Source organism: Ostrinia furnacalis, unplaced genomic scaffold, assembly GCF_004193835.3.
Source record: "Ostrinia furnacalis isolate ACB-3 unplaced genomic scaffold, ASM419383v2 OfSCF2049, whole genome shotgun sequence".
NCBI lineage: Eukaryota > Metazoa > Arthropoda > Insecta > Lepidoptera > Crambidae > Ostrinia > Ostrinia furnacalis.
This window is the reverse complement of record NW_021132288.1, coordinates 429,222-440,408: the sequence shown is the minus strand read 5'-3', so window position 1 is coordinate 440,408 and position 11,187 is coordinate 429,222. Positions and strand designations below refer to the sequence as shown.

At 35.0% G+C, this 11,187-nt stretch overlaps 4 protein-coding genes across 7 annotated transcripts; 2 read left to right on the top strand and 2 right to left on the bottom strand.

Moving 5' to 3' along the window:
* Positions 1–2,752: 2,752 nt before the first annotated feature.
* sicily (NADH dehydrogenase (ubiquinone) complex I, assembly factor 6 homolog sicily) lies at positions 2,753–4,238 on the top strand. Of its 3 annotated transcripts, none has more exons than XM_028306806.1 (5): positions 2,753–2,961; positions 3,050–3,287; positions 3,365–3,597; positions 3,682–3,844; positions 3,933–4,238. In XM_028306806.1, exons 1-5 carry the CDS (start codon positions 2,837–2,839, stop codon positions 4,110–4,112), a joined length of 939 nt encoding a protein of 312 aa, XP_028162607.1. In that variant the 5' UTR covers positions 2,753–2,836; the 3' UTR covers positions 4,113–4,238. The 3 variants fall into 3 exon arrangements, with proteins under 3 accessions (XP_028162607.1, XP_028162608.1, XP_028162609.1); XM_028306807.1 differs by having other exon boundaries at positions 2,754–2,961; positions 3,046–3,287; XM_028306808.1 differs by having other exon boundaries at positions 2,876–2,956; positions 3,046–3,287.
* Positions 4,239–4,348: 110 nt separating this feature from the next.
* Positions 4,349–6,766, bottom strand: Paf-AHalpha (Platelet-activating factor acetylhydrolase alpha). The gene is made up of 4 exons (XM_028306809.1): positions 6,564–6,766; positions 6,130–6,336; positions 5,817–5,939; positions 4,349–5,729 (listed from the first exon to the last, which is right to left on the bottom strand). Exons 1-4 carry the CDS (start codon positions 6,627–6,629, stop codon positions 5,448–5,450), a joined length of 678 nt encoding a protein of 225 aa, XP_028162610.1. The 5' UTR covers positions 6,630–6,766; the 3' UTR covers positions 4,349–5,447.
* A 316-nt stretch (positions 6,767–7,082) lies between these two features.
* On the top strand, positions 7,083–8,303 carry LOC114354424 (deubiquitinase OTUD6B). The gene has a single exon (XM_028306805.1). The coding sequence runs from the start codon at positions 7,275–7,277 to the stop codon at positions 8,139–8,141; it is 867 nt and encodes a 288-aa protein (XP_028162606.1). The 5' UTR covers positions 7,083–7,274; the 3' UTR covers positions 8,142–8,303.
* LysRS (Lysyl-tRNA synthetase) lies at positions 7,864–11,040 on the bottom strand. Of its 2 annotated transcripts, none has more exons than XM_028306803.1 (8): positions 10,730–11,040; positions 10,276–10,654; positions 9,909–10,160; positions 9,433–9,825; positions 9,168–9,350; positions 8,930–9,090; positions 8,566–8,806; positions 7,864–8,486 (listed from the first exon to the last, which is right to left on the bottom strand). In XM_028306803.1, exons 1-8 carry the CDS (start codon positions 10,822–10,824, stop codon positions 8,385–8,387), a joined length of 1,806 nt encoding a protein of 601 aa, XP_028162604.1. In that variant the 5' UTR covers positions 10,825–11,040; the 3' UTR covers positions 7,864–8,384. The 2 variants fall into 2 exon arrangements, with proteins under 2 accessions (XP_028162604.1, XP_028162605.1); XM_028306804.1 differs by having other exon boundaries at positions 10,866–11,011.
* Between the last annotated feature and the right edge of the window lie 147 nt (positions 11,041–11,187).

Genomic DNA, 11,187 nt, shown 5'->3' with positions numbered 1-11,187 from the left:
GTTTTTTTTTCTGTCGATTTTTTTTATGGCTACGCTATGCCTCTTGCCAGTGTCCCAGTGTCGAGTTAAAAACGGAGAAACGGGAATTTATTTACCTACTTAGGCATAGGACGCAGGCCGCTACCAACCGGGCAACATGGAAACCATTGGGGGAGGCCTATGTTCAACAGTGGACGTCTTATAGCTGAGATGATGATGAGATGAATAAGCATATTAAGTCTCTAAGATTAAAGATGTGGGTGGGTACCATAATATTTTTGAAGACTTAGGTCAGTCCTTCCAAAAAAAGAAAAATTTTGGTAAGGTGCATAACAACATAACATTTTTTATTATTATAATAGAATGCTGCATTTTCTGCTTTTCCAAGAATGTTCGTTCGGTTTCAGCCGAAACACGTCCACTGCTGGACAAAGGCCTCCCCCAAAGATTTCCACAAAGACCGGTCCTGCGCCGCTCGCATCCAGGCACCTCCCGCGACCTTCGCCTGATTGTCGGTCCACCTAGTGGGAGGCCTGCTCATGCTACGTCTTCTAGCTCGTGGTTGCCACTCAAGAACTTTTCTGCCCCAGCGACCTTCAGCTCTACGAGCTATGGTGCCTCGCCCCTTGCCACTTGATTTTAGCGATTCTGCGGGTTATGTCAGTCACTCTGGTTCTCCTACGGATATCCTCATTTCTGATTCGATCACGCAGGGAAACTAAGAATGTAAGAAGACAATAAAGGCGGAAACGTTTTTTCTGTACTCTGAGGCGGAAACCAAACCCTGATAATATAAGTGGCGGTAAAAACAAGTGAAGTCTCCTTTGGCACTTTGGCAGGCGATGTACACATCAATGTACCAAACAAAACAACAACCTATTATTTTTTTAATTATTTTTAATCAATCTTATGCATCTGTAATCATTGTTANTCTACAACAGTACTGATCCTCATTATTGTTTTTATGATGTACAATATAGAATTTTTTCAAATCCATTATTTTGAAAATATTTATCTTTATAGTGTACGTATTGTATTATTTTCAAAAAATGGATTTGGAAAAATTCTACATTGCACATGGAAATGCAAATAAACAAAAACTTTTGAATTTAATAATTTTACTTTATTTATGAACACATATAATATTATACACCAAAAGCGTCTTTTCGCAAAGTTTTCAACAACACTAAAAAAGCATTTGCACATTGAGAAAACTCAGATCACTTGTGAACATAACAGAAAGTTTCTTCGCGATTCACGAAAGAACGAACAAAACTCCGATGAACCAGAACAGCAGCAGGTTCGAAGGAATGAACTTGAATTTGACTGACTCGACTCTTCAATACTTTAATAGGGCCACAGAACACTTAAACGATGGCTAAGAAAACAAGAATGCATTTAACATAGCAAAAACAACACCGGCCATTTTGGAGGAAAAACAAAGTTGCCATATGTTAAATAGTAATTTCTACTACTCTATTATGTAAATTATAACAAAAATGTCAATGTTCAGTTTTAAATTAAAACAAATTAATTTCATTTAAATAAAGTTTTCACATTGTAATTAACAATATTCTCAAATATATTTTAATTAAGAAAATAATGAAAATATGAAGGAAACAGGAGCAGCGACATCTAGAGCGTTTTAGGGTAGTTAAAAAGTATTTGAATTTATTCACCGATGTCGCTGTTTGGAAGCAAGTTTCACTTCGATGACCGTTGTACGGAAGTTTCCACACCCTGAGCCCCGATTACGGTAACTTTTATAACGTCTACAATCCAGACGCGTTTCTGATTCTGCGATACGATTGGTCAAAACAGCTGATGTACGCTGTTGAACGACCAATCGTATCGCAGAATCGAGAAGCGTGTCTGGATTGTTGACGTTAAAAATTACCGTAATCGGGGCTCTGGCTTGATGATTGACAATAGCAGCGAGGAGGTAGCAGATCCAAAGATAATACAACTACTAGATAGATTAAACCTTCCAAACAGTCCAAAAGTATCTATACGCACTGTCTGCGCGGACGATTTGCTGCATGCGATCATGCGATTGCACTAAGACTAAGTGCAAATAGTGCAATACACTTGATTGAAAGTTTTTTGTGTGAGTACGTGGTCGCCTCAACTTTCCTTGAGCGTCCTATACATAAAATAATCAAGAAACATTTAAAACACATTTAAAACCCTACCTAATTGGACCGAGCTTATAGATTAGANGTAATCATTGTTAGCCAAAATTTCACTAGAAATATTAAGATCATCAATTTTATATAGTTCCAAAATACTGAACTGTCCTATCGATGACATTGACAGCGGGGCGCCACCGTCAATACCGAATCGCTGGTTCCGATTTTTGCCATGTTGCAAACCATATAGTTGAACGATGGTAGCGCCCCCCTGTCATTGAGTTTGGCGGGACAGTTCAGCGTGGGTCATCTATAGTTCCAAAATACTGAACTGTCCTATGCATGACATTGACAGTGGGGCGCCACCGTCAATACCGGATCGCTGGTTCGATTTTTGCCATGTTGGTAACCTTACAGTTGAACGATGGTAGCGCCCCCCTGTCATTGAGTTTGGTCACGGTATTACTTATGATAGTATTACCGTGGTTTGGTGGGACAGTTCAGCGTGGGTCATCTATAGCATGTTTGTTTAAAGTTCCAAAATATCATCCAGATAATAAAAGTAAAAGTAATAAATAATATCATTTTATTCTGTGGACGTTCTTCGTATAAAAAAAATTACCATGACATTGACATGAGTGAGCTTTTCGGTCAGCTTTGTCAAATGTCAAAACTTCAAAAATAACCTATTTCAAATCTCTGCATTTTGTAAATAGAATAAAATAATAATGAAACTACGTAATTTATTGTACTTGAATAGTGTATTTAAAAATCCGGTTATTGTTTTTGGGCCGTTCGTTAGAAATGCATCTTCCAATAAGAATTCTTTAAAATACTGTGCAAACATTGTTAGGTATTTTTCTGCTTTAACATGGGTTCTGCAGTGTTTTTATTACATAATTTTGACAATTTCTGGTACTTTGTTGTTGTTTTACAGATAGACAGCACGACTATGAGAATTTCCTAGCGACTCTACTAATGACGAAAGCCATTCGGTCGCCAGCCCTGGTTGTAAGAGCTTTTAATGTAGAAGTAGCTCGAATACAAGACCAGACCACGGACCCGCAGACAGCAGCATTCAGGCTTCAGTTCTGGCATGATGCGCTGACTATAATATTCAAAAAAGACCAGAAACAACAAAATATTCCAGCAAATCCTATTGCACAAGAACTATTCAAAGTAATGTCTTTGGACACTAAGTTAACATGACTTATTTATTTCTATAAAAATGCGGTAATAACGGCATTTTGTTACAGGTGTGTAGCTGCTATTCCTTACCTAGACGACATTTAGAGAGACTGGTGACGTCGAGAAGTGGTTTAATTAAAACACGCTATTTCCGTAGCTTAGAAGATTTAGAGAGATATGCAGAGGATGCTGTTTCACCTATATATTATTTGCTTTTAAATGTAGCAGGTGTTGCTGATATACATGCAGACCATGCTGCTTCCCACTTAGGAAAAGCCCAAGGAATAGCTAATGTCCTTAGGTGAGATTTAAAGGTGATATCTATTCAATAAATGTTCATGATCAACCATGACATAACATAAAAATTTCTTTATCCAATTTCCAGATCAATCTATGTTTCAAATAATCATAAAATTATGTCTCTTCCTATGGATATACTCATGAAGCATGGTATTAGCCAAGAGGAAGTTTTAAGAGGTATTGACAGTGAAAATATGAGAAATGTTACATTTGAAGTTGCCAGCCAGGCTAATAGTCACTTAGAAAAGGTTTGTTTACTACGTAAAATGTACTATTGTATAAAATTATGCATTAATTTAGAATGTGTACTTTATATTTTTAACAACTTCTTTTCAGGCCAGAAAAATAGCTATACCAAAAATAGTGAATCAAATATTTTTGCCTGCAGCTGCCGTTGAGGCATACTTGAAAAAACTACAAAAAGCTAATTTCAATATCTTTGATAAGTCACTTCAGATGCAGAACACTACCCTGCCCTTTAGTCTTTACTACAGGAGGCTAATGAATAAATATTAGTGCTTAGTTTTATTATATTATGTAATTTATCTCTATGTTTATAGTAGTCATTTGTAGTTACTTAATATTAGAATGATTATTAATTTATGGGACATTAATAAATGTTATTCTAAACCAATATAAATTGTATTGTTTTTATCACTTGGGGTGGTTTGGTTAAAATAAAAGCAGTTTATTTTTTAAACATTTCATTGAAAAAATTGCACTGTTACTCTCAAGCTTCTTTCATGCAAATAAATACTTAACAATTTGAGATTCAAGCAGTATGTATGTTTGGCAACTTGAGTACCTAAAAGTACCTTATACATAAATAACTAGCTACACATAATGCTACTGTGATAATATCATACTTAACTAGAGGGATTTCAATATTGAAAAATAAAGTACCTACATGCATATTTCATAAATTACAGACATACTAGTTGACACAAATTGATCAAATGTTAGTTGTTTGTTAACAAATAATATTGCCTTTACATGTAAATATCAAAAATATTGTTAATTTATGTTTACTGTTACACAAAGGAATATTCACATAAACTTTGGTTGGAAATATAAATATAATATCTTTGGTAGCAATCAATTCCATTAAAACCATGGTATACAATCAAATTAAATGTGAGACTGTACTTCATTTTATGCATTATACATTTTAGAAAACAAGTTTATAGCAGCAAAATATTCAAGTGTGATCTTAAAAAGTTAAGACTATCAAATTGGTTTTTTCATGATGTTCAATAAAACACTTATAGAATTACATGGATTTTCAGAATATTCTTTTGATATGCTAGTATTGAACTTTTTCTTAATCATATGATTCAAATAAATCTGGAGTTGCTTACTAGACTGGTAATAAAAGCCAAGTTAACAATATTCAAAGTACCAAAACCTATAATGCTGTGGTAATGTGTTATTCATCTATCATCATTTAAGACTTCAGATGTCCAAAGCTGAATATAGGCCTCTTCTTGGATCTCAAGTAACACATTCCATAGTGGTTTTGTATCCTTACAACTTCCTGAAACCTATCTCTGAGCTCTTTCAGGTAAGCTACTATATTACAAGATAACAAATAAACAGTGAAAAATTACACACTTCAACAAGTCACTTTGATAATTATAAAGAAATTAGGTGTAAAAGACACAGCCAATAAGAAAAATATAAGTCTAATTTGGAATGTACATGTTAATAACTTTAAAATATTTCTAAAATACATACTTAAGCCTATATAAAAAAGCTAACTGTAAGTACTGTTTCATCACAATGAGCTTGCTGCACAATAAAAAGCTATAAATTCATTTACCATCTTAAGGATTGAAGGTTAAAACCATATACCTATTCAGATGGTGTTAGGTCTTTTTCTGGTTCACCTTCAGACAATATTTGCTGAAGCAGGTCATAAATGGGTTCAAAGGCCTTTCGACAGGCTGCGTTAGTTGGAATGAGGTAGTCATGCATGTCGTGATGGCTTATGGTGCCATCATTTTGAATGAAACCTTTATCTATTGACACCATTTCTACCTTATTCATATTTACAACCTTTTCTTTTAAGAGTTGATTAATTTTAGCATTCCTTTCTCTCAAAATGTTGGGATATTGACCGCGAGGTAAAAGGCTCTGAAAAAGAAAAGATACAATTAAATCAATAAAAAATAGTATGTTAAAGTGATTAATGTAGGCAAATGATGCATGAGACATACTTACAGGTAATACAATATAAGCACTTGGGTGTTTCTCCCTGATAGTCTTGACAATCTCTAAGATACCTTCACACACCTGCTCGGGGGTGTGTTCAACGTTATTGGTGCCAACATGCACTACTATTACCTGAAATAACATTATTGTTATTGAAATACTTCATCAATATTAACTTTGTTGTAATATTTGTTAGATAAAGTACACTTATTTAGAATCATTTGTGGTTATGTAGTTAATATTTTTACAATAAATATGATTTATTTAGGACATGATTTCTAATTGGAGTAACTAGTAATAATTGCTTTAATTAATTTCTTACTTTTGGGTCCACATGATCCAATTCTCCATTTTTGATGCGCCATAAGACATTTTGAGTCTGATCCTTGTGGATACTAAAGTTCAGGCAGTGAAGTGGAGCAAACCATTGGTTCCAGACTTCGGTGTGTTCTAAAGCTTGTAAAATTGAATCTCCTATAAAAATTACGTCTGCATCCTTTCCTTTCGCATCAGATAGAAACCTATTGTGCTGGAATATAAATGATACTTAATTATTACAAAATACAATCAAAAGTAGGCCAGGAAATAAGTATTACACTTAATTAATGATTCCAATTTAACAACGGTAATTGCTGTGCGACACTAATTAATAAAATTACTTAACAGCGGTAAAATATTATAGGACCACGTAGAAACCTTGCAGCAATAGCTACGATCGCGAAAATAATCAATTATAAATTCATTGATGGCACTTACGATACTATTCCATCTACCATCGCCTTCCGTATCTACTTGAGGAGTTGCAACAAAACAAGGATTCATATTTTCGAACTTTAGAAAATCTACCACATTTAAATCAATTATTTAATCATACAAAATGTAAATTGTAGAAACAAACGGCTTGGCGGTTGACTAAAATAAATGATGAGGATGTGTGACAGGAGAAACGGACGAGTCCAACTTTAGACATACTCTCTAATCTGTGGAGTCCACAGATAAGATAATACAACTACTAGATAGATTAAACCTTCCAACAAACAGTCCAAAAGTATCTATACGCACTGTCTGCGCGGACGATTTGCTGCATGCGATCATGCGATTGCACTAAGACTAAGTGCAATACACTTGATTGAATGTTTTTTGTGTGAGTACGTGTTCGCCTCAACTTTCCTTGAGCGTCCTCTAAATAAAATAATCAAGAAACATTTAAAACCCTACCTAATTGGACCGAGCATAAAGATTAGATAGANAGATTAGATCATAGAAAAAAAATAATGTCAGGCGACGCGAGTAAAAAAATTTATTGCACGAAAAATAACCTAAAAAAATAAATCTTTTTGTTTAAATTTATCGCCAGACGCCAGTGCCACCCAATGCCCTTTAAATAATTATTATTCTAATTACACATTAATTATTTCAGCTTGCATTTAAATTAAAATTTGACAAATAACTTTCAAATCAATACAAATGGAACTTGAGGACAATTGCGATTCCTCCATCGAAGTAAGACACAGAAAGGAAAAGAAAGAACTACAAGCTCAAATCCAAGCGTTAAAGAAAGCTGCTAAAAACGATAAAACGAAGAAAAAGGAAATCTTGGCCGAGATAGTAAGATTAGAAATTGAAATGGATAATCGCCATCAACAAGAATTACTAGAAGCTGAGCAAAAAGATGGATTAAAAGAAGTACATGAATCCAATGATAATAATTTAGATAATATGGAAAATGAGGTAGCAAAAGTAAAAATTTCAAAAGCACAAAAACGTCGCGATAAAAAGTCGCAGCAGGAGAAAGAAAGAGAACTACAAATTAAATTACAAGAAAAAGAAAATTTACATGGCCCTAGGAACCAAGAAATTCAAGAAATTTCAGCTAGGCTAAAGAAGAGAAATCTAAAAATTTTTGCTATACCTTCTGATGGAGATTGCCTCTACAAAGCAGTAGCTCATCAGATGTTAATAAAAAAAAATGAAATCATAGCAACAGCAGATTTAAGAAAAAAGGTTGCTTCTTATGTTAGACAGAATAAGGATGATTTTTTGCCCTTTATGACCAATCCAGATACTCTAGAGATGCTCAATGATGATGAATTTGAGGCTTATTGTGATAAGATTACGAATACAGCTGTGTGGGGAGGACAATTAGAAATCCGAGCTTTGTCTAATGTTTTAAAGAACCCCATAAACATTATCCAGGCCACAGGGCCTGAATGTATAGAGCAGGGTAATGAATTTGAAGGTCCTCCCTTAGTAATTACTTATCATCGCCATATGTATAGCTTAGGTGAGCACTATAATTCAACCTGCATCAATGAAGAACTTCCGAAGTCCTGAAATACCCAAATAGACACATAGTTACAGGAATTTGTGCATTTATGATGCTTAACTTATAGCAAACCAATTTTAATACCTAAGGCAGTCAATAAAATGAACAAAATAAATCATTTTTTCTAAGAAGTTTGATAATTTATTTGTAAGCAAATAAGGGTTAGTAAACAGACAAAACATTGTTACGGTATAGTAAATAGCTTGGAACAAAGTAAACAAACAATAAACTGTATTCTTAATAACTGGTGATTATTTTCCATTTGGTAGTGATGTTGATTCAGTTGCCTTTTCCTCTTCAGTGTTGTTTTTATTAGGGTCATCTGGCTTCATGGCCGGGAACAGCAATACTTCCTGAAACATTTACAAAGAAGAAGTTTTAATAAAGAGCTACTGGGTGCCAGTTATTTCACAAAAAAACTTCGAAACTAACCTTGATGTTGTTTGAGTCAGTAAGGAACATAGTCAGTCTGTCAATTCCTAAGCCCCAGCCTCCAGTTGGTGGCAGCCCATATTCGAGAGCTGTGCAAAAGCCTTCATCAGTTGGAGGAGCCTCATCATCACCAGCTGCACGGTCCTTGGCTTGCTGCTCAAACCGCTCCCTCTGAGTAGCTGGATCATTCAACTCTGTGTATGCATTGCATATTTCTTTTTTCATCACAAACAATTCAAACCTGTAAAATACAGTGGGATTTAGATATTTTAGTCATTCATAGAATTCATTTCCTGGCACAAAACATTTTAATATCAGCCCCAGTTAGTCTTGACTTAGTCTTAGTATCTAACATATCAATTACCTTTCAGTTAGACCTGGAATATCCCTATGGTATTTAGACAAGGGACTCATGATTTGTGGATGATCCAAAATAAATGTAGGATTTATACATTTATCCTCCAAGAATTCACCAACCAGTTTATCAAGAAGTCTTGCTGTCGTCCTTGGTGGTGGGCATTCTACCTACAAAGACAAAACATAAAAATATCTGTTAGTTAGTACACAGTAAAGTGAATGAAAAATACAATGCATTTTTATACCTCATGTTTCTCACACAGCTGACTCAGCAGTGCATTGGTTTCAGCAGAGTGAAACTGGTCAGGTGGTGGCAATTTCACATTTAAAACCTTTTCTAATGTTGCAATCATTGGCACTCTTGCAAATGGAGGGGTGAAGTCAATCTCTACTTCCTCACCTTCTGGTCCATCAGGATGATATTTAATCTGAAAAAAATTAAAATACATGTAGGTATGTACATTACAAACTTTTCTTATTACTGTTTACTAATCAAGAGTGAAAAAATACCTTGTAAGTTCCATGAATACTCTTCACCATTCCTGAAATCATTGATTCCGTGATGGTCATTACATCATGGTAATCAGCATAGGCCATATAAAATTCACATGTTGTGAACTCAGGATTGTGGGTTAAATCTATGCCTTCATTGCGGAACTGCCTTCCGATTTCATACACTCTGTCCAAGCCTCCAACCACTAACATTTTGTGGTACAGTTCTGGAGCTATTCTCATATACAGATCCATGTTCAAATCGTTGTGATGAGTGATGAAGGGTTTGGCTGTAGCACCCCCAGGAATCATGTTCATCATTGGAGTCTCAATTTCCAAGAAACCCAGATTATCTAGAAACCGTCTTACATAGGCAATAATTTTTGCTCTTGTATAGAAAATTTGTCTGACCTGTAAATTTTTGAAAATTAATTTGTGTTTACTTTAAAGTTTTAAATTCATAAGTAATATTCAATTTGTATTTTGAAACTTACTTTATCATTTAGGATAAGATCTAAGTATCTCTTCCTGAATCGTGTTTCCTTGTCCTTGAGACCAAAATGTAAGTGAGGCAGCATGTGCAAGCATGGAGCCAGAAGCTGTATTTTCTTGGGAATGATTGACAGTTCCCCCTTCTTAGTCTTTCCAGGATGTCCTACACACCCAATAATATCACCTCTTCTCAGTTTATCAGTATCTGATGCAAACTTTTCTTCCGATTCATACAATTTTGCATTAGCCATCACCTGCAATCATTGATGATATAGAAGTTAGTCATTCAATACTACAGTACCTATTATATTATTGTTTTGTTTTAATGCAGAACAAGACAGGTGTTTATGCCTAATAAATAAGACTGACCTGTATTTTAACACCTTCTCCTCTTAAGTCATAAAAAACTAGCTTAGTTCCAGATTCTCTGATAGAGTGAACTCTACCAGCAACTGAGAGGGTTACATTTTCTAACACCTCACCACTAGCAAGGTTGTTGTACTTCTCAATAAACTCTTCCAGTGAAGTCGTAACCGTGAACTTGTGTGGATAAGGATGATCCTCTTTGTCACCATTTTTGAGAGCTGCAACAGCTGTTGTCCTTAACTTATAATATTCATTTGGACTTATCTCTTCCTCTGGCTTGGAAGATTTCTTTTCTGCTGTTGCGGTAACAACAGGCTGCTGTGCCGCCTTTTCTGCCTTTTCCTTCAACTTTTGCTCAGCTTTTAACCTCCTTTTCAATTCACTACAAAAGAAACAGAACATTCGAATTTGAATATTTTTGGAAAAAAATAGATTTATGAACATAAACTCAACCAACCCTTTACTGATAGAAGCCGAAAAATTCTGGAATCGAAGAAGTCTTGGATTTCTGATGAAAGCCGCAGGTAACGTTGCAATACTTTTTATGATCATCTTGTCCGAATGTATAGGACAGGATCTCAGAAAATACTCACTTCTTGGACAACTTCTCGCCAGTAGAGTCTGCCATGGCTGGTGCCAAATTAACTATTAATTACTCTCCAGTTCACTCGCAAAAGATAAATTATAATTTCGAATATAAAATTCCCAGCCTATTTCCTAACCTCAAATTCTTTTTTTGACAGTTTGAACTGAACTGACACGCGCACCTTTTCTGTATTGGTGTTACTACGATCTTTAGGCCTATGGATTTTTTGATCAACTTATTTGTCCAAAGGCACCAAAATAAAGTGTGTAACTTTTTCTAAAACGATAGCCAATAGCCGGTCGACACAGTGTTGCCAGTCGGGTCTTGTC